General features: G+C 50.4%; 1 protein-coding gene across 6 annotated transcripts in view; it reads left to right on the top strand.

Moving 5' to 3' along the window:
• Positions 1–25,593, top strand: part of EPHB2 (EPH receptor B2) — a 185,043-nt gene that overhangs the window by 137,695 nt on the left and 21,755 nt on the right. For all 6 annotated transcript variants that reach the window (XM_077150911.1, XM_077150912.1, XM_077150909.1 and 3 more), the window contains exon 6: positions 16,263–16,387. In XM_077150911.1, the coding sequence (XP_077007026.1) occupies positions 16,263–16,387 (125 nt within the window). The remainder of the gene's footprint in view (positions 1–16,262; positions 16,388–25,593) is intronic.

Here is a 25,593-nt window from a genome sequence, read left to right as displayed (position 1 = left end):
GATGTCCTTCTTGTCTCAGGTACCAGTCCAGAGGGGAGCAGTCCAGGCTGGCAGGGGAGCTCGGATGCACTTGGAGATTCAGGGACCCGGTTCCTTCCGTCTTAACTGTTTTGTCACCTTCCATGCCCCTCATCAGCGTGAGCAGAGCCGGGTGGCAGGTGTGTCTGTGTTCTCGCCTGCAGGGAAGGGAAGAGAGATGGTCCAGGACAGCCATAACATGTTAATCCAGTAAAAGGAAGTGGCACCAGTCGCTTCCATGTGCATTCCATTGGAAAGAATTTGGTGACATGGCCTCATCAAGTCATCAGAGAGGCTGGGAAATGTCACCTCTCACTGGGCAGCCATGTGCCCAACTTTAACCTCTACATCACAATGGAAATAAGGAGGTAGATTTCCCTGAACAACTAGCCGTTTCCAAAGTATTTTCTTTGAAGCTCAGCCAGCTCTGAATCTAACTCCAGCAGCATTCTTCCCTCTAAAGCTCACTGTGAATAACCTTTCGGTGACCTCCACATCACCCTCCATCTTCTGCCCTGCTTTCCTTCACAGCAAAACTTCTCCCAAAAGTTTCCATGCAATGCAATCTTGCTCCCCGAATTCTCTCTTCTGTTCCATCCCATGGAGCTTCCAGCCATACCCCTCCACCAAGACCACTGACCTCAGGGTCACCCAAGACCCCCAGGTGGCCAGATCCAGGAGATACTTCCCAGCCCAACCTTCCTGGCTGTCAGCAACAAACCATACAACCAACCCCTCCTTCCTGTTTGAAACTCTTTCTTCCATGGCCCCATACTCTCCCAGTTTGCCTCCTATATCCCTGACTGCTCCTTTTCCAGCCTCACCTGCTCCATCTCCTGTTAGAAGGTTGGAATCTTTTAGGGCTGTGCCCAGGTTTCTCTCCCTGAGCAATCTCTTCCACCCCGTGGCTTCAACACCCTCCTTCCAGCCTGTACCTCTGCTTTGAACTTGAGCCCATGCAGCCTCCTCAACAAGTCCACTGGAATGCTCTGCAGCCTCCTCAAGCTCAAAGTTCAGCATTTGGTCACCCTCTTCTACAAATATAATGGAGCCCGTTTCTCCTCAATCTTGCCCCCCTCAATTAGCTCTGCCCTCACCTACCTGGTACCTGTGAGCCATCGTCAGCTCTTACCTTTCCTTCACCCCATTCAATCACCAAGACTTTGATTCCACGTCCTTCATGCTTCCCCCAGCTGACCTCCAGCTTCCCTGATTTTTGGCCTCCTTTACTCTTTTCTAAACCACTATCCACCACATTCCCACATCCTTGGCCTCTTGACCTTCAGCTGCCTTTACTCCTTCCTTCTCACTGTTGCCCCTCACAGTTCAGGCTCAACTTAACTCTCCAGTGCTCCAGTTCCTTGAACGCAACTTAACTCTCCAGTGCTCCAGTTCCTTGAATGCACCAGCTCTTCTTGCCTTCAGGTCTTTGCTCTTGCTGCATGCTCTGCATAGCATCCAGGCTTCACATAAATCATCCCTATCCTTCTAGTAGCTTGGACATCACTTCTTCCAGGAAGCCTACTCTGATTTCCCAACTAGGCTGATCCAACATAGCACTCTGCCCACATCATCTTCACAGGTCACTCCTCTGCCCCCTCACCCAGACCATGAACTCCTTGCAGGCAGAGGCCATGTTGTTCAGCTCTGTATTCTTGGTGCCCAGCAGTGGGCCTGGTCCAGCAAATGCTCATTTACTGCAGGAAGGGAATCTCTGGAGCCATAAGGGACTCTCTGTTCTGCATATTATGACCCTGACCCAACCCCATCTCTACTGAGGGCCAGACAAGGGTTCCACATTCCATTTGGTACCTGTGGGCAGGAGACCTAGTGGCTGGCCCTGTGAGTATGTACCCTCAGTTATTCATTCAACAACCCTTGCCAAACCCCTGCTGTGGATGTGGTCTGGGCCCTGTCTAAGGATGGGAGGGAAAGTGAGTGGGCTACCCAGTCTTATCCCTCCAATGCAAAGTGGGACCCATAGCTGCACGGGGGACCAGAGTGCTTCCATCCAAGGCAGGTCTAGGAGGGCTACCTGGAAGAGGTAGGATTAGGCCTGCAGTTTAAAGTACCAGTAGAATTGTGAAGGGAGAGAGAAAGAAATAGAAGCCAAAGGAGGAGGAAGCGTTCACACAAAGACATGGGAGCAGACGAAACAAATTCAACCCGTTTGAGGGGTGCTTTCTATACATCAACCCACTGCACCCCCAATCCCCCTAAGGAAGCATTTGCACCCCCATTTCAGAGAAGTTGAGTCACAAAGCCAGGAAGAGTGAGAGGCAGGAATTGTCCTAGGTCTAATGGACTTAGGAAAAGTCCAGGTGTGTCCAAGGACCTTTGAATATGACTACATGTCTGCTTGTGCATGAGTCTTTATATTTGTGAGAATACAGGTGGTGGCTGTGGCCGTGTGGGTTTGTATTCTTGCTTGTATTCTTTTTTTTTTAGTTGTTCTGGAGGACAAACTAAAACGCGCATCTTGCTTATATTCTTGACCATGAGTGTGTCTGAATCTGATGGTCCTTTGGAGGGGGCGTGTTTGTGTATTGGAGTATGAATCTGAATGTCTAAATGTAGCTGTGCCTGTGCACCTGAGAAGAGTGTGGTTTTGTTTGTGTATGTTTGTGGCACTTGTTTGTGAGTGGGGGCCTGCAATTCTGACAGGGCCACTCTCAGATTGGGGTCTGGATAGAGTCTACTGGTAATGGGTCATCTGAGAGAACCCTCAACAGTCAGCAGATGTTGGCAAAGACATCTAACAAATTATAGAGCTTCAGCTGTCAGTCTCTCCAGCTTGACAAAGCTCTGAGCTAGAAAAGCCCCAGTTCTCAATGAGGGGTGGCAGGGAGGGAACTGTCTTCCCCCGGGAGAAGGTAGACTTCCCCCCCTAGAACCGCAGGGGCCCTTTCCCTGACTGTGGGGGGCTTCCGTGCATCCATTTGAGAGCACTGAGAGTGCAACTTCCTACTCAAGAAGCTTCAGCTTATTAGCACCAGAGGGCTTCCTGGCGGGGTTTGGGCTGTTGGGATGGACCCCTTCTAGGGGAAACTGGAAATTCTCAGGGGGTGGAGATGGGGTAGAATGTGGAAGTAAGGGGCTTCCAGAAAGCAGCGGTGTAAGAGAGAGCCCTCAGGATGGAAAGGCAGAAGCATTGGACTAGGAGCAAGGGAGCTGAGCTGGCATCACCCCTTTATCATTCATTTGCTGTGTGACCTTAGTGTATTAGCTATTGCTACAGTAATAAGGCCACATGACAGAAACACTCCAAAACTCAGTAGTTTACCACAACAGACATTTGTTTTCTCACTTACTAGCCTGTGGGTCAGCTGGGATTCAGCTAATCTTGGCCGGGTTCTTTGTGCCAGGCTGAACTCCAGAATGTGGGTTGGGTTCAGTCTGTTCGGTGTGTCTCCTCATTCTTGGACCAGCAGCTGCCCCAGACTTGTTTCTCTTGCCACTAGCAGCAGTGCAGGAGGCCAAACCCGGTCAGGCCACACAAGCGTGCTGAAAGCCTCTGCTTGTAGAGCTGCCACCCACATCTCATGGGCTGAATTATGTCTCATGGCCGGCCTTGGCCTCAGTGGGGCAGAGAAGTGCACTCCCCAGCACCTTTATGAGGCAAAGGGTAGGGGTGCATAGTCTTGTTGCAGGGAAGGAAGAACTGGGGTCACTAATCCAATCCAGCACACTTGGGGAAATCACTTCCTCCCTCTGAGCCTCGCTGAATTTGTGCTTCAGAATTACACAGTAAACTTTCTCAGAACGCAAGTGTTTCTTGCTGTCGGATAAATTCAGGACTCTTAGATCTGAGTCTAAGTCCCTTCAAAGCCCTCAAAGCCCTGAGCCTTTCTGGATCATGACAACTCTTTCCCTCTCCTCTTTGATCTGTGCCCCTTGACATTCCCACTCGTGTGGATGCTCAGATCCCAGCCCATTTGCCCCCCACCACATTATCCCCCTTGGCCAGATGAGAAAGCTAAGGCCCAGAGAGACAGAATCATTTATGCCAAGTCCCCCCACTAAGTGCTTCAATTAGGATTTAGACCAAGGAACAAGTCTAGTCTGGAGAAGACACAGCTTCTACTTGTGAGAATTTTCACCCTAGTTGAGAAGATGAGATATGGACACGGTCTACACATAAGATGGCATTAGTGAGGGTCCAAGGAGGGTCTCCGAGAGTTGAGAATGATCATAGGTAGGAGGGACCATTTCTTTCTGGGAAATGGGAGAAGGGCATGTCATGGAAAGCTTCCTGGAAGAGGAGTCATTTAAGCTTGGCTCTGAAAAATGGAGAGGATTCCAACAGGAGGAGTGGATTCATGCCAGGTAGTTTGAGGGTCTTCCTCTCTGTTCTTCCTGAGCACCAAGCATCTCTGCAGCAGGGACTTTGCACATGCTGTTTGTTCCCTCTGCCTGGAATACTCTCCTGCCCACTCTTCCTTCAGACTTTAGTTCATATGACCAAGTCAGATGCTCCCCAAGCACCATGGCCCTCAATTTCCTTGGTTGAAAGTTCAGCCTTCTGGATTTGATCATTTAGTTCCTGTCTGTCTCCCCCCACCATCAGCACTTAGTTGTATGGAGTGTGTTTGCTTTTCCAAATCAGTGTGGTTTTCCTGGCATCTAAGGGAAGTGAATGTTCAGTGAACATTTGGGGAAGGGTTAGGGAAGCATGGAATGAGGTGGGGGGTGGAGAGGTGCAAAAAGGCTAAAAGACAAGGCCGAAGACTTGATTTCCAGATAAATGGATTCAGTGGTCGGTTTTAGACAGACCTTACAATTTATTACATAAATACATAACTCACTGCCTTAAAAGCAAAAAGTATTTCTTTGGGGAAAGTGACTGGACCTTGGCTAAAAATCCCACGGCTTTCACCAAGGCTAGAGCTCTCCTCTAGCTTCATAAAGCTGTCATGCCACCTCCGAACCGTACTCCACCTTTCCAGAACACCTTTCCACCCCATACTCATGAGGCGCATCCACAGACCCCCAGAGGAAGGAGACTGAGCTCATATCCCCACTTGAAAGATGAGGAAGCAGGATTGAAAGATATTAAGCAGCTTGCTCAAGGTCACTCAGCTGGGAAGTGGCAGGCACAGGATTCCGCCTTGCTGTCCAGCATCTGCAGTCTCAGCCACTCTGCCATCCAGCCATCAACACCACACCAGAGTGGAGCAGGAGAGAAAAGGGCATGCCTTAGGGTGGGTGGTCAGAGGAGAGCCTCTCTGAGGAGTGGCATTTAAGCTGAGATCCCGTTGACAAGGAGGGGAAAGTTGTGCAGACATGGTCGGGGCAGGGGCGCGGGGGCGGCATTTCAGCCAGGCTGGGTTCATTCTCAAGGGCTCTCTCCAGTATCTTGGCCACCTTCCAGGGTTGCTCCAGACACTCCGGGTCTCACCCTGAGCAAGCTCTGAACAGCCCCACCTCTGCAGGCCTCAGAGGGGGTGGGAAGAGGGAGAAAAGGCCTGGGCTTTGGAATCAGGTCGATGAACCTGGCTTTGAATCAAGCTTGGCCACTCACTAGTATGTAGTTTTAACAAGTCACTTTGCCCTTCTCTGATCAAATCTTCCTCCTGGGTTATCACCCCCTCCTTACAGGCCTGCTGTAGGGATTTGGGCTCATGTGTGCAAGTTGCAGCACATATTGGCTGGTGCAAGGTAGACACTCAAGACACGGAGATCACTTTGTATTCATTCCCATCACAGCGACAGCTCACATTTATTGCAGTCTTATCATGTGCCAGGCCATGGGGGAGGCGCCAAGCTTCACGAAGTGACTTGCCCTTGATCACACAGGTGGTTAAGTGCAGAACCTGAATTATTACATCACTGCATACTCAGGGGCCCAGAGTCAGCCAGCCCTGTGCCTTCTGCAGAGGTGGGCCAGCTATGTACACAGGTCCATCCACACCACAGCCTGGCTGGGCATCTGCAGCCTTGGGGGCCGTCAGTAATGACGGTAGATTGACCAGTCAGGAAGCCATCCCATTGTCATGTCCAGGCAAGTCGTGTAGGAGAAAAGGAATCAGTGCTGGGCCTGGCAGCCTAAAGTCCTGCATGGCCAGGCTCTAGAAGAGACCTTGCTTCCCTGAACCTCAGTTTCCTCACCTGCGAAATGGGCATTTATCCTTCCAGCTAGTTGTGGGGATTAGCGATAATGCATATGCAACACGTAATAGGTGGGCAGTATATGGCAGCTAGCTTTAAAATGAAATCAGAGGCTGTATTAGTTTCCTTTTGCTGCCGTAGGAAACTACCCCAAATCTGATGGCTTAAAACAACACGTGTTTATTGTCTCAGAGCTCCGAAGTCAGCTCCGAAGTCCAGTGTAGGTCTCATCAGGCTAAAATCAAGGTGTCTGCAGGGCTTGTTCCTTTGTAGGGGCTCTAGGGGACTTCTGTTTCCTTGCTCACCCAGGTGTTGGCAGAATTCAGCTCTAGTTGTAGGACTAGCGGCTCCAGTTCTTTGCTGGCTGTCAGCTGACAGCTGCCCCTAGCTCCTAGAGTCCTTCCTCCAGCCCTTGCACATGGCCCCCCACTTCTCAGAGGTGGCTACAGGGCATCAGATCCCTCTGAGGCTCCAGCTCATCTGGTTCTCTGACCCTCACTGGGAAAAGTTCTCCACTTTTAAGAAGATATATGATTAGATTGGGTCCACCTGGATAACCCAGAAAACTCTCCCCATCTCAAAGTCTGTAATCTTAATCCTATCTGCAAAGTGCCTTTTTCCATGTAGTCCGACATATTCACAAATTCCAGGGATTAGGACAGGGACATCTTTGGGGAACCGTTACTCTGCCTACCATGGAAAACAATATAGTCATTAAAACCCAGCATTGGCAGGGGCTTCAGAGCTCATCTAGTGCAATCACCTCCTTTTACAGGTAGGAAAACTGAGGCTCCCAGAGGTTCCTAAGTGGCTGCCCATGAGTGCGCAGTCATTCGCCAACACCCTGGCCAGTTCTCTGTCCATGACACCACTCCACATGGCTTTCTTGCAGAAAGACTTTCAACTTTCCAAAGCCCTTTCTGCCACATGTGTTCTCCTCTAATCCTCCTGGCCTCCTGTGGGGCAGGCAAACAATGGCTCAGTATCTGGAACTGGCATGATCGTGTACTCACTTACTTCCCTCTCTGGAGGCCAAGAGGATCAGAGAGAGATGGGCCAAGGGAGTCCCTAGGGACGTCCGTGCCTGGGGAAAGGAGAAGGAGAAGTAAAGAGGGGGACAGGGCACTTCCCTCCATGGGCCAAGCCCTCTGTATGCATCATCCTTTTTGATCCTCCCAAACATCCTGTAGGGAAGGCACTGCCTGCCTTGAGTTTCAGTTAAAATTGGGTTTGGCTGCGTGAAACAGAAGAAAAATAGCAGATTACCACAATAATGTTGTTGAACAGTCAACCTCAAAACCGATGGTGTAAAACAAGAAGCATTTATCTGGCTCACGAGTCCCCAGGTTGGCGGGTGGATACTGTGGTCCTGGCAGGTGCATTCACATGTCTGTGGTTCATCTACCACTATTACCCAGCGGCACTTTGGATTTTGGCAGGGCTCTGCTGCATGTTTGGGTGGGGGTTGATTGCTGTCTTCTGCTCTGGTGTGGCTTTGGCCGGGACAACTGGGGCAACAACTCCGTTCCACGTGTTTCATCCTCCACCAGGTTGGCCTGGGCTTGTCCTCATGGCAATGAGGACAAAGGGGACCAAGACAGTAAGCAAGTTACATGCAAAAGCCTTTTCAAACCTCTGCTTATATCATGTTTACCTACATCCCACTGGCCAAAGCAAGCCACATGGCCAAGTCCAGAAAGAGAAGAAAGGGACTACACAAGTTACAAGGCTAAGGGTACAGAGACAGGGAGGCCATGAATACAAACTGTATACCACAATGACTTAGACAAAGTGGGGGGTTATTCTTCTTACATGTAAAAGTTGTTTGAAATTAGCATTATGGTCATTCCATGGAATCATCAGGGATCCAGCTCCTAGTCCTTGTGGTCCAAAATGCCTGCAAGAGCTCCAGCCATCACATCCACATCCCAGGCAGTAGGATGGAAGAAGTGGAGGAAGAAGGATAGGGTCCCTCCCATTTAAGGAGACCACAGACACCTCGGCTTACACCTCATTGGTGTACACGCAGTCACATGGCCATTTCTTGCTACCAGAGAGTTTGGGAAAATGTCTTTTGTTTGGGCACAGTGTGCACAACCAAGAACCAAGCTTCTGTTAATTCAAGAAAGAGAAAATGATAGTGAGCAGTCTCTGCCACAACCCATTTTACACTGAGGAACCTTGGCTCAGAGAGGGAGGTCACATGCCTGAGGTCACACAGTGGATCGGTAGGAGAGCTGGGATGAGAACCCTGAGTACTGTGTCTTCTCCCCTCCACCACCATCCTCACCACCACTAGAGAGCCTTTGCTGAGGGTGGTGGCTGCTCCTGATGCTATTTGAGTCTGAACGAACCAGACAACTACATGTGGCTGACGTCCCCAGGACCCTCATTTAGGCCATGTCCTATGCTAAGCACTTAACATTTAACTTTCTGAGCATCCTGTCATTGTCCCCATTCTACAAAGAAGAAACCAAGGCCCCAGGGGTGGGGAAAGTTGGCTGGACCACCGATTCAAGGCCCAGGATCTTATCACCTTGCTAGTCCAGGGCCTGGGCTAGGACTGGGTCCCTACGGCCTGCCATAGATGAGACCAAGGTCTTCTGGCAGCCCACTAGGAGGTGGGGGATTAGATGTCTCCCCAACACTGACCCCAGAGCCCGGCCTCAGCCCTGCTGGAAAGGCCAGCTACCCAGGGGGCAAAACTAATTTGGGGGTTAGAGTCAGCTGGGCTGGGTCCCAATCCTGGCTCTGCCACCTGTGAGCTGTGGCACCTTGGACAAGTGACTTGAGCTGAAATGAACTTCACTTTCCTCATCTGCAAAATGGAGGTGATTAACCCATGCCCCATCTGTTTGCAAGGCAGGGGCCTGGCATCCCGTAGGCACCTCTAAATCTACCGTGAATCAGGAAAAGAATGAATGAGCAGATGAACAGCCAATCCCCACTCTAAGATGATGCTTTTCCTAGGATTGAGAAAATAAGTCATAACTTCTCTTGAGCCCATTTTTTTCCCTCAAAATACAGCCTGCAAATCATTAGTTCCAAAAGACAATAGCTATTATGTGGAAAAAGGGTTCAGAGGGCAAATGACTGGGACCACCAAGGTAAATAAGTTAACTGGATTTCTTCCCTGCAGGACTTCTCGGAAACTTGAACCAACTTGTGTATATTAGGAGTCTCCACAAGCAGGATCTAGAACTCTCTTTCCAAAACTTACCTGGCTATAGAACACCTTTTTGTTTTTCATGGAAAAGCACTGCACTAGACCACCAGTTCTTGGATTCTCCTATTTTCTGTTCCACACCATTTTCTAAAAGCCTTGGTCCTGTCTGAAAGAAACAAAGGCCCACTTTCTGGAAGAATTTTCTTTGCAGGAATTTTGTTATGAGAACTTTCATCAGGTCACCCAGAATTGCAGTCAAATCACTGGGAGTTAATTGCATTGCTACCGGTTTAAGAGACAAACACTCAAAACAGCCATTTCATTATTAGCTGGAAATTTGGAGTCCTGTTGTGAGTAAAATGTTCCTGCTATACACCCTGGAGGCTCAAAGACAATAATCAGCAATTGCCATGGTATGGTAGGCCTGCCCCATGTCATGGCAGCTGGCTACGACCACAGGTCCACAGCAGAGCAAATGTCAGTGACTGTCATCTAAGCCATGCTCCAAAACTACCACCTGAGGCTCCCACTCCAGAGTCCAACCCACACCGGGTCAGTTGACTCAGGTTCCTGAAAGGACCAGGAAAAGGGAGAAGCCTGCCCTAGCTTCTTTCCATCCTTCCTTCCTTCCTGCCTTCTTTCTTTCCTCAACACGTATTGACCAAGCACCTGCTCTGAGCCACACACTGTTCCAGGCACTAAGGGTAAAGAGTGAATAAGAGATGAGGTCTCTGCTTTGGAGACATGTAATATTCTTGTAGACACTGCCATTTAATGTATAAATAAGGTTATTTTGGGTGGTGTTAGTGCTAAAAAGAAAATAAAGTAGGGTGTGGGAGGAGGTGACCAGAGGCTGGGAGGACATCTCTGATGAGGTGACATGTGAGCGCAGGAGCGCCATGGGCCAAGACCCCGAGGCTGGAGTGACCTCGGTGAGTTTGGGAACCGAAAGGCCACCAGTGCGACTGGCACTTAGAGGCCGAGGGGAGGTGGGCAGGCGCTGGACAGGTGGGCCTGGCAGGCCACTGGAGAGCTTTTGTGCGGGGGGACGCCATCAAGGATTTCCAGTAGGGAATGGAGAGGACAGGGAAGAGGCAGGTCTGAGTCTTAGGGTGGGGTCTCAGACTGACTGCTCCCCGGGGACTTCTCCCACTTCATTTGGGCTCGTGAGGTCTCTGACTAGTGAGAGAGTGAAGGGCGAGTGTAGGGTTCCCTTCCTTAGAGCTCAGGCCCCTGGAGGCGACACTGACCCAGCCCCCAAACCCACACCCTCTTAGTCAGTAGCCAGGCTACGGCCTCTTACGTCCTGTCCCATTAGGGTATCTCTCCCAGAAGGTCCCTAGAGACCACCTCTTCCTACCCCCATCATACTTTGATGAGGAAATGGAGGCACGCGGAAGGAAGGCCTCTTCCCCAATCCTCAAGCCACTTCACCCCACACCCCAAGGCTCGCTGGGGGCGGCAGGGCCCCTGACCACCTGCTCCAGCCAAGCAGGCCCGGCCTGCGGGGCACCCCCCCCCCAGCCCCTCTCTGCCACAAGCCCCTTTTGTGCTTGCTCCCTGGGGCTCCATCTCCTTGCAAGGGTCACGGGCCACTGCTGACCCCAGCCCCCTGCCGGCGTGCCCAACTGGTAATTGAAAATACCAGAATTCCCTGATGACCAACTTATAAGGAAACCCGACACCCCAGGGTGGGCGGCGGGCAGCAGGAGGGGTGGGAGGACATCCAGCTGTTCCCTTCTCTCTGCCGTTAATTCCCTCGGATTCCAGGAGAAAGGCCAGCCCTGCTTGGCCCCAACAGGATCGCCTTGATCATCTTCCCAGCAAATGCCACCTCCTTGCCACGCCCGGGGTTACAGGGCTTATGGGATCTGAGCCGGGGTTAGCTGCCTGTAACCCAAGCCTGCCAGCTAAGCCCGCCAGCCCCAGACCCCCGTGGCCGTGCAGGACTTGCTTCCACCAGCAGCTGAGTCCTGGAGCCAGGGCCGGCAGGCCGGCCGGGTGGGTGGCGGGTGAGTCAGCGGGAGCCGGGTGGAGTTGGCTTTCCGGCAGCAGGGTGGGAGCAGGACCAGGGTGTCCTCAGAGGCCCTCTAGGACCGCTCGTTTCCAGACACACCCCCTCCCCCCACCACCATCTACCCTCACCAGCTGCAGCCACTGGAGAGGAAAGGGTGGGCCTAGGTTCTAGTCCCAGTTCCACTGCTTGCTCACTGTGTGATCCAGGGCAAGTTGCTTCACCTCTCTGGGCCTCCATTTCCTCATCTGTAAATGGGAGCGTTCCACAAGTTAACCGATGAAAAGCCTTTGGAAAAGTGCCTAGCAGGTGGAGCACGGGAGCGACAGGGGTTCAATGCCTTGGCCCTCTGCCGAGCATCTAGGAGCACACAAGGATTGTGGAGATGGCGAGCTTGAGACCAAGCTTGTCTTTCAGTTGAGAACAGGTCACCACCCCGGCCGCAGGCCTTCTATGGCTGCCCCGTCCCTTCAGGACAAGGCCTGGCTGATTTGAGAGCCCAGGGCCTGGCGGTCTGGCCCTACCTTGGCAGCCTCACCCCTCCCCCTGCACATCGAACCACCTGCATCACTGTTTCAATACTCTCTGAAGTAGAGGGTCCCCGAAAATGAGAGGGGAGGGCTCAGGTGAGAAGCAGTTACGTGAGTGGAAAATAGGCCTGACCATATCTCAGCTGGTCTGGACTCCAGCCTGTGGCCCCACCACCACCTGCTCTGCAGCCGTGGATGAGTTGCTTCCTTCGTGGGCCCTGAATCCAGCGCTCCTCAAAATATGGTCCAGGGACCACAGTGTCACCATCACCTGGGAGCTCATTAGAAATGCCAAGTCTCGGGCCACACTCCAGACCCGCTGGGTTCTCAGAATCTCCTGGGCTGGACTCAGCCATGTGTCCTTACCCAAAGTGGTCCGCATGCCTGCTCAACTTTGCCAAGTCTTTCAGGACACATTCTACCGCTGTCCTTCATTGTTGGGAAGGCAGATGCCAGGGAGGGATGTGAGCAGCTGTGCCCCTACTGGGGGCTGAATCACCTTGGCCGGCCCCACAGTGGGAGGTAGGGGGAGGGGGAGGGTTGGCCCTACCTTGCTGAGTCCGAGTCTCAGGCTTCCCTGGGAACTAGCATGTGCCCAGCTGGAGCAATCACTTCGGGTAAAGCACCCACCTTCATTAGACCGTGAGCCCCTGGAAGGCAGGGACCCTCTGTGATCCCTCCCTTGAGCCCTAGCACCCATGATCATGCAACCATCAGAGTGACTCTGGGAATTGAAAAAGGCTTAAAATAATGACACTGTCTCTCAGGTGCTATGCTCAGATATGTGCATGTGTTTTTCCTCTCACACGCACAGCTTTGCCAGGTGAGGATTCAGGTCCCCATTTGACAGGGATGGAAACTGAGGGTCAGAGAGGTCCCACACTCGTGAGTGAAGGAATGGGGAGTTGCAGGCAGATCCATCTGACTTCGCCCTCAGGGCTCCCAGCCTCTAGGCTAGACTGCCTTCCTGGAAAAGGGTTTGGAACTTCCTGACCTCAGCATTCTATGATTCCAAGCCCCAAGTACAGAGGAGACACTCAGTGAGAACGTTCCTCACCCATCCTTGTGGCTGATGCTCCCTAGATATAGGAAGAGACGGCACCCTCTATCCCGTCCCACCTTGCTGGGGGAACCTCTTGGCAAGAGATCCCAGTATTCCAAGGGGCTTGGAGATGACCTCATCCGGCCCCTCACTCCTGTCTTTTCCTCAGGCCCCTGGAGGCAGCAGCAGGGGATACTGCTCCCAGGATACCTGGTAGCTTCTTAGAGTCACCCCCTCCTTCCCATCCCCAGACCCAAATGTCCGCTCACTGCCCTGAGGGTCAGCTGGGGAGGCGGGGGTGGGTTGGAGGCAGGGACTTCCAGGCCAGCAGGAAGAGTCACTATCCCCCAGATTGGCCCAAGTCTGAGATTCCAGAGGGCCTTATTTCATCATTTCAGGGTAGGGAAAGGGATGGACAGCCCTGGCCTCAGAGTGCAGCTGGGGCCTCTGGGAGTCTAGTTGCTGTGTGGCTCAGCTCTACACAAGGACAGCACCAGAAGGGAACGAGGAGAATGGGGAGCGGGGACACCTGCAGGACCAGGCAGGGGGCATGGATGGGGCAGAATAACCCAGGCCTGGCCCAGCTCCTCAGTATGCCTCTCTGAGCCTCAGTTTCCCCTTCTGCAAATTCCAGTTGTTCAGTTCTGTCCCACAGAGTTGTTGAGAGATTAAAAGAGATGACACAGATCAAGTGCTCAGTGCCCAGTAGCCAGCGTCCAATGACACCAACAAACACTCTCCCAGCACTGACCCCATGACCCACACCCTGCTGGGCCCTCAACACAGTTTAACTCACTTGCCAGATACATTGGCATCAGACTCATTTTACAGATGGGGAAACTGAGGCAGGGACTGACCACACAGTGACCAGGGCTGTGCCTATGCTGAACCCTAGCCCCCCAGGGTTCAAGTCCTGGCCCTCTGTGGCCTTGCTGCCTGACCCTTGAGCAGGTTATTAAAAATCTCCCAGCTTCAGTTTCCCCATCTGTAAGCTGGGTGTGTTAAATAGGCCTCAGGTCGTAGGGCAGTTGTGAGGATTCACTGAGTCAACACATGTAAAGAGCCTGGAACAGTACTTGGCATAGAGTGAGATCTCAATACGGGTGATCTGCTTTATTGTTATTATCACACACATGCACACACACATACACACCCCCTAAGGCTCTTTAAATGACTTCTAGAGCATAAGAAGAACCGCCCCCTGACCCCAGGTATCTGGTGAAACTGTTTGGATTTGTTCAGCCACTTACTAGCTGTATAGCCCCAGGCAAGTCAGTACACCTCTCTGATTCTCTCAGTATAGCCCACAGATGTCTGCTTCATAGGTTGTGTGAGGATTAAACGGACAGTGCCTGTGAAGGGCACAGGGGCCAGCACATAATTAGTACTCAATAAACTGTGATTAGTGGAGCCCTTTCTTCATTTTGGGTCCTCTCAATACCCTGGGAGGAGGCAAGGGAAGTAGAATCTCCCTGTTTGACCAAAGAAGAAACTGAGGTCTCAGTGGACCCCATCAGTGAGCCACATCCCTGCTCTTCCCAGACACCTGCCACCCCTAACACAGTAAGGAGCCTGAGGTGGGGTCAGGCTGTCCTTCCTTGAATGTGGAAGAGCAAGAGCTCATCAGACACACCTGGACCAGGGTCCAAATCCTTCAAACAGGTGATGCCATCCCATCTGAAGTGTTTTAGGCCAATTCCCCACAGCTACTTGGGATGGTGGAGGGGAGTCCAGGACTTGCTGAGGCTCAGGTTTTCCCAGACTGACCCTACTCCAGGCTGAGGACTGCATAGGGTTGACAGACAAACAGCATTCAAGCTGAAAGGCCTCCAAAAACTTCCAGTCTGGAGCCCATGGTGCAGAGGAGAAAGCTGGGCCCAGAGAGGAGGGTGACTCACCTAAGGTCACACAGCCGGTTAGCAGCAGGGCAAAGAGAAGAGCTTGGATCTTCTGACCAACATAGTGGTCCCTCCACCCTGGGGTGAAGGGACAGAAACAGAGGGCAGGAAATGAGTGAGTCATCCCTGAGCTTCAAACTCATCAGTCGATGTTCAAGTCCCCCACAAGCTCCCACCTGCCCCTGGTCATGCTCACATCTGATAGGGTCAAACCCCTGAGAAGCAGAATCCAGGGTGGAAGGAGAAGGGAATGGAGGGATAGGTCCCCCGATGCCTTTAGGGTGTCCCCTCGTTGGTTGAGACACGACATCTGCTTGTCATGGACCCTGCCCAGGAAGCTTTGTGAGGTGCTCCCTTCATCCTGGTGAGTCCTCCCCCTCCTGGGACCAAGGAAACCTCAGGCCCAGAGATGCAAAGGGCTCACCTGAGCCACCCAATAGTGAGGGCTGAGTCAGGCATCCATCCCTGGCCTTTCCAACTAGCAGGCCAAACATTGCCTTGGGGAGCAGCAGACCTGGGTTCAGATCCCACCCACCCTCCCCAGTGATGAGCTGTGTGACCTCAGGAAGCCCCTTATCCATCTGAGTCTCAGTGCCTTTGCTTGTTGGTGGGGCTAATATTGCCACCTCCTCCCACCCACAACAGTCAACTCAGAAAACACTATGTAAGGCCCATAGGAGGTGCTTCGTGTGTTCTATTGAGAAGAGGGCAGGAAACGCAGACCGGGGTGCTTTATGAAATAAGAAGTCCAGACAAAGGCTGTGTGCCATGAATGTACTGTGTGGTCTTGGGGAGCTCACAACCACTCTCTGGACCTCAGTTTCCACATTTGTAAAATGAAGAAACTAGAGTCTCTCTAGCACTAAACAGGGTCTCCTCTGACTTCTTGTCACCTTCCCCCCAATCATCCTTCATGAGAGCATAGACAGGCACTCACAGGGGAGGGGTGGGTGGGTTTATATATATTTTTATAAATATATATAGTGGGGGATCAGTTTTAATCACTGCTATATTCCCTGGCTTGTTGTAGATGCTTAAAATGTGTTGAATGAATGCATCTCCAACTTTCTCGGCTCACACTGTCCCCTCGGCTTTCCTTTCCCACAGCCCTTGTCACCTCTCTAGGGTCTGCGTGTCATCCAGTCCACTAGTCTGTGAGCTCCAAGGGAAAAGGAATGGTCTCCTGACCAGCCCGAGAAGAGGCCCAGGGCATCTCTTGGGGCTGATGTGACTTGAGTTTCTCCAGGGAGGGTGGGAAGTGTCCGTGTCTGCAATGTGAAGGGAGAACAGTGGCCGTGGCCCTACACGAGCCCCTCTGCCTCCCCACCAGGACCCAGGTGTTAGGGGAAACCCAGACTAGCTGTGTGACTTCGGCCAGGTGTCTTCCCCCTTTCATCCCCCAGCCCCATCTGTGCACCTATGGGGTCAGGCCACAAGCTGCACCCCCCCCCCAGTGCTGACCCCTGACCTCTGGCCTCTCTTGCAGCTCCCTCGGCTGTGTCCATCATGCACCAGGTGAGCCGCGCTGTGGACAGCATCACCCTGTCATGGTCCCAGCCCGACCAGCCCAATGGCGTGATCCTGGACTATGAGCTGCAGTACTACGAGAAGGTACCTGTGACCCCGGGTGCTCCTCCCACCACCCACCCCACTACGGGCTCCATGCCCAGCCTGGGCTGGGGACTCTACTCTCCCCCAAGAAGAGATGTGCTGGAGCAGGCGAAAGAGCACTGTCCTCGGAGTCAGGCCTGCCTGGCTCTGTACCGGCTCCATCCCTCCCTGCTGTGCAACCTCAGCAGTGCCTTGATCTCTCTGAGTTTAACTGTTCTCGTTCGGGGGATCAGACCAACAATCTCGGTAAAATATAAGGGTCACACCTCTTTCCCCACCAAGACTCCTTCATCTTGGTATTTCTTCCATGGACCTGATGTTCAGAAAGAACTGGTTTTCCAAAGAGCTGGAGGGGGGATTTATTTATTACATTTATTAAGTAATAAATAGTCATTCACCCATTCCTATCAAGCAGATATTTTAATCTACTCAAGCAGTATGGGGCGAGAGAGCTGTAGCTGCCTCCCCTTGTTGCTGTATTTCCAGCGAAAACACTTAATTTTCATTTGCTTAAGTGGCCTTTGTGTGGGAAGAGGGTGATTTCTGTTTGAGCTTTTAAATGAGACCCTTCAGAGGTCCTTCACAGACCTCTGAGACAGAGAGATCCAGGCTTAGGAGCTACAGTTGTAGTGGAAGGAGCATCGGAGTAGCAGTGGGAAGTCATAGATTCAAATCAGAATAAAGCTCTGTCTTTAACCAGGTGCATGATTTTGGGGAGGCCTGGTTCTCCCTCTGAGCCATGCTTTCCACCTGGGCAAAGTAGGCATGGGACCACCTCTCTCGCCTGGTGACCGTGTGGGTCAGTGAGAGAAGGCAGTGCCTGACCGTCAACAGAGGCCCGTGAGCCTCTCCCTCCTTCTCCTTCTGCCCTGACTGCCACACGGTAAGGCCTATGTGGTAGGAGGTACACAGACCGCAGGCCAGGCGAGCTCAGGACATCTGAGCTGGGTGGGGCCTGCACACAGGGGCCTGGGAGGGCAGATGGAAAAGCTAGCCACCCACGTGACCAGACTTCACCAGCTGTCCCCTCTTTATAATGACTTCTCTTACCTGTTCCCTGAGGCACCATATAGCCACAGGGGCTGCAAGGGCTCCTGGGAAAGGTGTCGCGTGGCTCTGGTTTAGACTAAGGTGTACATGACTGATAGGAAGTCCTTTAGTTGAGGGCAAGCCCACGGGGAACATGAAATGGTTGGGGAGGCTTGCCCTATGGGCTGTGAGGACAGATGGGGGCAGCCAGCTCTGCGGGAGCCCTGCTCTCTGAAGCCTGGCGTAACCCATCTAGTCCATCAACTGCTGAATCAGCCAAAATCTGGTGAGCCTTAGGAGTTCGTCAGACGCTTACCCAGCTTTACCTGGCTGGTTTAAATGGCTTATTTACTTGGTCATCCCCTTCTCTAGGCAGTGCTTTCTGAGAGTCAGGGACCTCCTCTGTCTCGTTCACCACCCCACCCCTGTGCCCTGGGCCTGGCACCAGGAGAGGCACTCAGGAAGAATAAGTGAATGAGTCCCTACCATGACCTTTGCCCCGGACACTCCAGACCACTCATCAGAAAGCCCCTGAACAGGGCGGGCCGCGGTGGCTCAGCGGGCAAGAGTGCTTGCCTGCCGTGCCGGAGGACCCCGGTTCGATTCCCGGCCCCAGCCCATGTAAAAAAAAAACAAACAAACAAACAAAAATATAATAAAACAAGAAAATGTTTAAAAATGTTTCCCTTTCTTCCTCCCTTCCTTCCTTCCATCCTTCCTTCCTTCTCTGTCTTTCCTTCCCTTCCTCCCTCTCTCTTTAAAAAAAAAAAAAGAAAGCCCCTGAACACACCTGGGCCTTCTGGCCTCTGGTCCCCCCGCCCATACTTTCCCCTCCACCCGCCACCTCACTTTTGTTTTTTGGAATCTTCGGAGTTCCACAAAAATGTCACCTCCTCCAGGAGTGAATGTCTTCCTCCCTTGGACTGTGTCCCCATCTTAAAGTGTCGTGGGTGGGTGCCCCTGTCTCCCCTAGCAGGCTATGGTTAGGAAGCCAGTGAACTGTATTAATGAATGAGAAAAATGGCAGAGCCTTTGAATGAAGGAAGGATGGATTCATGGGGGGATGGGAGGATGAATTCCTTTCTTCTCCACCACTCCCCTGCTCTTCCCTTCTGCCTGGCTAGCTGCAGCTCATCCTTTCAAATCTCAGCTGAAACATCACCTCCCTCGCGGAAGCCCACCGGCACTCCCAGGTGAGGTCAGGACCCTCATTTTACCCTCATTGTACCCAGCCCTTCTTCTGCATAGCACTTATAATAATAAAATTTTTTGTTTTTTACTGGATAAAATGTGATGGGGTTTTGAGCTAGATGGTAAGTTCCTCAAGGGCGGAGACGTTGCTGTGATTGTCTCTGCTGTGTTCCCAGCATGTGGCACACAGTAGGTGCTCAAGAAGTGTTTGTTGAATGACTCAGGGAGTGACTGCCCAAGGGCCTGAGCTATGGGTGATGTGAGAAGAGCGGCTCCACCCCTCCGCAGGCAAAGGAGCCAGAGGTGCTGGGCAGCCAGACCAGCTGCTCCCCAGCCTAGGAAGCCCCAGCCACATAGGAGCCAGTGTCCCCAGTCCCTCCAGCAGGAACAGCTTAGCAACTCAGAATGCAAAAAGGGGAAGGGAAAAAAAAAACTAATTAAGAAGCTTTATGATTAACTGAAACTGAAAGTGTTTGTCCCCAAAGAGAAGAGCGGAAATAAGGAATCCCCACACGGGTCCTGCCTGTGTCCTATTTCCTGCTGCTCCAGGCGGGGCTAGAGAAGCTGATGGTGTGAACCGGGAGGCAGTGCTGCCCTACTTTCTGTCACTGCTCCAGCATCCCCGGGCCCCTGGCAGAGGCGGCAGGGGTGGCAGGACCAGCAGGCTCTGTAGCAGCTGCAGGCATCACCTGCTAACATTTCTCGAGTGCTAAGCACGTCATTTCTGTCATCTCATTCATCCGCACAGCCATTGAAGGGAGGGGAAATGGAGGAACAGAGAGGTTGTGTAACTTTTCCAAGGCGCTCAGCTGGATCTGGACCCGTGCTCTGCTTCTTCACCTGACTTTCCTGCCTCCCAGCTTTCTCTCAGGGAGGCACCTGAAATGACCATTAAGTGGTGGGCAGGACCAACCTCTGCCATAATGGGTTTTGGCCACAAGTGGCAGGTGGGAGGGGCAGGGCCAAAGGTGTGGAATAACTGTGATGACATGCGACCCCAGTTCTGTCACTCCCTCCTTCCAGGGCCTGGGGTGCAGGGAGAGCAGTTTGGCATCTGCCAAGGGGGAGATAGACCCTGGTTCATTCAACATTCGTGGTCATCAGCTTTGGGCTGGGCCCTGGGCTGGATGCCAAGAATACCAAGAATAAACGGATGTGCCCAGAGGCCCCAGGGACTTCCCAGTTCAGAGCACGAGATAAGAACAGACACAAATAGCCATGAGCCAAGGTGTGAAACAAGCCACAGAGAACTAGGAAAGTCCCAAGGGGACACCAAGGAGGGGCCCAAAATCGTAGGTAACATGTGAGCTGAGACTTGAAAGCTACTAGGAGTTCACCAGCCAGGCAAGTGATGAGAGTGGAACCAGTCCAGGCAGTAGGCACAGCATGTGCAAAGGCCCTGGTGCAGGAAAGTGCTGGCTGCATCCAGGGAACAGCAAGAAGGCGAGTGTGGCAGGAGCCACATGAGCGAAGGGAAGAGCAGCAGCAGAGGATGTTGGAGAAGGAAGCAGAGCCTGGTTGTGGAGGACTTCCAGGTCCTAGGAGTCTGGTTTCCATTTAAAGCACAACAGGATCCATGGGAGGGGAATGATGTGTTTTCACTCAGATTGTTTTAAAGATCCCTGCAGCGTGTTGTGTGGAGAACAGACTATGGGGGGTTGGGGAGCTGCTGAAGGACATGGGGAGACCCTGTGTGGGACTCTCAGGGGACACCAGGTGAGAAATGATGGTGACATGGACTGGGGGCTGGTGTCAGGGACGATGAGAAGGCAAGGGATTCAGACAGTATTTGGAGGCTCAGGGGACCAGGGAGTGTGAAGGCTGGCTCCCCGCGGGTGGTGGCACCTTGTCCTGAGGTACATGTGGGCTTGTGATCTGCAGGTGTAGGTATGGTGCTCAGGCTGGGCGTGTGTGGGGACGGTGTGGCCAAGAGCCGGCAGGAGAGTGTGCAGAGGGAAACAAGCAGACCAGAACAGACTCCAGGAATACAGCAAGGAAGAGGAGTGGGTGAAAGTGGCAGAGGGGACACTGGCAGAGAGGTAGGAGGAGAACCAGGAGCAGTTTCCATCTGCCCCTGACCTCAGGCAGGCTGTGACATCCAGCTACCGCCTGCACCTTTGAGGAAGGCCAGCTAGCCTTCCTAGTGGGTGGTGAGATCTATTTTGGACAAAAATCCCCAGCTGGCTCTTACCGAACACCTAGGAATCCTCCTAGTGCTGGCAATTGATGTCTTTAATGAATGCCCCAGCTCTTCCCAGGTATGGAAGTTAGATACCGGGCCCACCCCTTCCTTCTTTCCATCATTAGAAAGGGCTCTTTTGAAATGGGCTCTCCATTTGGCCTTTACCCAGCTCTGCTGGGATTTCTCAACCTGCCCAGAGCCCAGAGCTGACAGCTGCCCTGCTGGAAAGTTTCTGATGCTGCTGATGAATGGTGCTGGCCACTGCAGACCCACGGCTGGCTGTCTCCACCGGGTCCGGCATCACTGAGGAGATGGCCGGGTCCCTAGGCGCTCAAAGAGGAGTCATAGATGAGGCCACCTAGGAGAGATGGGCCCTGGCATCCTGTGCTGATTCATATGTTTATTCAGCAGACGTTTCTACCAGGCAGAAGGGAAGGGCGTCTCAGCGTCTCAGTCAGAGGGAACAGTGCGAGCTCAGGTTTTGGTGGTGATGGGGTGGGGGGGAAGTGGTAGGGAACTCTGAAAGCCCTTCACACTGGAGCGGTGGCTACACAGAGGGTTTGTCCATTCATTCATTCATTCACTTTTTTTTTCAGATGCAGCTTCATTCAGTGTTTTAACATGATTACTTTACAATTAGGTATTATTGTGCTGTCCATTTTTGAGTTTTTGTATCTAGTCCTGTTGCACAGTCTGTATCCCTTCAGCTCCAATTACCCATTATCTTACCCTGTTTCTAACTCCTGCTGGACTCTGTTACCAATGACATATTCCAAGTTTATTCTCGAATGTCCGTTCACATCAGTGGGACCATACAGTATTTGTCTTTTAGTTGGCTAGACTAACTCAGCATAATGTTCTCTAGGTCCATCCATGTTATTACATGCTTCATAAGTTTATCCTGTCTTAAAGCTGCATAATATTCCATCGTATGTATATACCACAGTTTGCTTAGCCATTCTTCTGTTGATGGACATTTTGGCTGTTTCCATCTCTTTGCAATTGTAAATAACGCTGCTATAAACATTGGTGTGCAAATGTCCGTTTGTGTCTTTGCCCTTAAGTCCTTTGAGTAGATTCCCAGCAATGGTATTGCTGGGTTGTATGGCAATTCTATATTCAGCTTTTTGAGGAACCGCCAAACTGCCTTCCACAGTGGTTGCACCATTTGACATTCCCACCAACAGTGGATAAGTGTGCCTCTTTCTCCGCATCCTCTCCAGCACTTGTCATTTTCTGTTTTGTTGATAATGGCCATTCTGGTGGGTGTGAGATGATATCTCATTGTGGTTTTGATTTGCATTTCTCTAATGGCCAGGGACATTGAGCATCTCTTCATGTGCCTTTTGGCCATTTGTATTTCCTCTTCTGATAGGTGTCTGTTCAAGTCTTTTTCCCATTTTGTAATTGGGTTGGCTGTCTTTTTGTTGTTGAGTTGAACAATCTCTTTATAGATTCTGGATACTAGACCTTTATCTGATATGTCATTTCCAAATATTATCTCCCATTGTGTAGGCTGTCTTTCTACTTTCTTGATGAAGTTCTTTGATGCACAAAAGTGTTTAATTTTGAGGAGCTCCCATTTATTTCTTTCTTTCTTCAGTGCTCTTGCTTTAGGTTTAAGGTCCATAAAACCGCCTCCAATTTTAAGTTTCATAAGATATCTCCCTACATTTTCCTCTAACTGTTTTATGGTCTTAGACCTAATGTTTAGATCTTTGATCCATTTTGAGTTAACTTTTGTATAGGGTGTGAGATATGGGTCTTCTTTCATTCTTTTGCATATGGATATCCAGTTCTCTAGGCACCATTTATTGAAGAGACTGTTCTGTCCCAGGTGAGTTGGCTTGACTGCCTTATCAAAGATCAAATGTCCATAGATGAGAGGGTCTATATCTGAGCACTCTATTCAATTCCATTGGTCGATATATCTATCTTTATGCCAATACCATGCTGTTTTGACCACTGTGGCTTCATAATATGCCTTAAAGTCAGGCAGCGCGAGACCTCCAGCTTCGTTTTTTTTCCTCAAGATGTTTTTAGCAATTCGGGGCACCCTGCCCTTCCAGATAAATTTGCTTATTGGTTTTTCTATTTCTGAAAAATAAGTTGTTGGGATTTTGATTGGTATTGCATTGAATCTGTAAATCAATTTAGGTAGGATTGACATCTTAACTATATTTAGTCTTCCAATCCATGAACACGGTATGCCCTTCCATCTATTTAGGTCTTCTGTGATTTCTTTTAACAGTTTTTTGTAGTTTTCTTTATATAGGTTTTTTGTCTCTTTAGTTCAATTTATTCCTAGGTATTTCATTCTTTTAGTTGCAATTGTAAATGGGATTCGTTTCTTGATTTCCCCCTCAGCTTGTTCATTACTAGTGTATAGAAATGCTACAGATTTTTGAATGTTGATCTTGTAACCTGCTACTTTGCTGTACTCATTTATTAGCTCTAGTAGTTTTGTTGTGGATTTTTCCGGGTTTTCGACGTATAGTATCATATCGTCTGCAAACAGTGATAGTTTTACTTCTTCCTTTCCAATTTTGATGCCTTGTATTTCTTTTTCTTGTCTAATTGCTCTGGCTAGAACCTCCAACACCATGTTGAATAATAGTGGTGATAGTGGACATCCTTGTCTTGTTCCTGATCTTAGGGGGAAAGTTTTCAATTTTTCCCCATTGAGGATGATATTAGCTGTGGGTTTTTCATATATTCCCTCTATCATTTTAAGGAAGTTCCCTTGTATTCCTATCTTTTGAAGTGTTTTCAACAGGAAAGGATGTTGAATCTTGTCAAATGCCTTCTCTGCATCAATTGAGATGATCATGTGATTTTTCTGCTTTGCATTCATTCACTTTTGCATTCATTCACTCATTCATTTACCAAAAGTTGGTGAGGGCTTACTTTATTATCATGTTGATGTTAATGGCTATGGTGAGAGCCAGCATTTGTCAAGCCCTTGTATATGGTACCCCCTAAATGTCTCCCCATATCCTGTGGATGCCAAATCACTGCTCAGATAACCAGACTGAGAACTGAGGAAAAGGGAAGGGCAGGGAAGCGTTCCCTCTCGATCATCTCCCATATTCCAGGTACTGCCTGCTCACATTTTCTCTTCACAACCCTGAGAGGTTGGCATTGGTTGTCCCATTTCCACCGGAATAGGAAATGAAGCTCAGGGAAGTGAAGGCTCTTTCCCAAGGTCACACTGCAATTCAGTGGAAGAGCTGGGCTTCGAAACGATTCCTAATCCCCTGCAGTGTCCTCCGTGCCTGGCTTTAGAGAAGTTTTCCGCACAGTTGGTTCCTCGCCCTTCCGAGGTGCCTGTGGCACTGCCCTATCCCTCCCACCTCCCTCGTATAACAAGCACAGAACTCAAAACCTCTAGCATCGCCAGGCAGGCGGGTGCTACCCAGCCTGCGGGATCAGAGCCCTAGTCAGGCGCCGGCAGATCCCATGTTGGACAGCGGCACCTTGTGGTCAGGTCTGATACTGCAACCAGATTGTGTCGATTTTAAATCGTTTTAACATTCACGCACTGGTTGTGTTAATAGTGAATACGTGCTGTGTGCCAAACCTGGGATCCAGAGATGAACGAGATAAGGTCCCTACCCTCGGGGAGTCCACAATCTTTAGAGAAGACAGATATGCATATCAGAGCAGTAGGTGGGAGAGAAGACTGTAGACCTGCCACCCCAAGCTGGGCCATCGGGAAAGTCTCCCCAGAAGAGGCCCTATTTGTGCTGAGCCTTGACTTCCAGGCAGAACAAGAAAGGACATTTCAGGCAAGGTCAACAGCGCATGCAAGGGCTCGGAGTGTCCAGGAAGGGTAGGGCTGCCAGATCAAATACAGGACTCAAGGCTAAATAGAATTTCAGATAAGCAGCAAATAATTTTTTAGTATAAGTATGTCCCAAATATTGCACAGTCATACTTATATTTTTCGTTGTTTATATGAAATTCAGATTTAACTGGGAATCCCGTATTTTTTTAAAAGCAGATGTATGGAAATATGTTCACATACCATAAAATCCACCCGAAGTGTACGATCATTGGTTCACAGTATCATCATGTGGGTGTGCATTCATCACCATAATCTATTTTAGAACATTTTCGTTACTCCAAAAATAAAAAAACCCATACCCCTTAGAAGTCATCTCTAAATCCTTCTTCTAACCCTGCACAACCACTGATTATTTCTGTTTTTGTAGATTGATCTGTATTTACATTTTATGTAAATGGAATCATACAGTATGTAGTACTTTATGCCTGGCTTCTTTCACTTAGCATATTTTTTTAATATTATTTTTTTAATTAGGAAGTTGCAGGTTTACGGAAAAGTCCTATAAAAAATACAGCATTCCCTTATACCCCCTATTGTTGGCACTTGCATTAGTGTGGTACCTTTGTTACAATTAATGAAAGAATATTAAAATGATACTGTTAATTCTAGTCCATAGTTTACATTAGGTGTATTTGCTTCCCATATTCCACCCTTCCATTAACATCTTGTATTAGTGGTTATATTAGTATTATAAAAGAACATTCTTATACTTGTGCTATTACCCCCAACCCCTCATCCTCAACCGAGTTCTCTGTGTTATACAGTCCCAGGTTCTAGCTTCTCTTTCATTTCATTTTGGGTCATAACATACACGATCCGAAACCTCCCTTTTCCACCGCATTCACATGCTGTAACTAGATGCACAATAATATGCTACCATCACCATCATCCATTCCCAAGCCTTTACTATCAACCTAAATAGAAAGTCTGTACAAATTAAGCATCAGTTCCCCATTC

This window comes from Tamandua tetradactyla, chromosome 2, assembly GCF_023851605.1.
Source record: "Tamandua tetradactyla isolate mTamTet1 chromosome 2, mTamTet1.pri, whole genome shotgun sequence".
Taxonomy (NCBI): domain Eukaryota; kingdom Metazoa; phylum Chordata; class Mammalia; order Pilosa; family Myrmecophagidae; genus Tamandua; species Tamandua tetradactyla.
The sequence above is the reverse complement of the archived record's forward strand: the minus strand, read 5'-3'. Positions and strand labels throughout refer to the sequence as shown.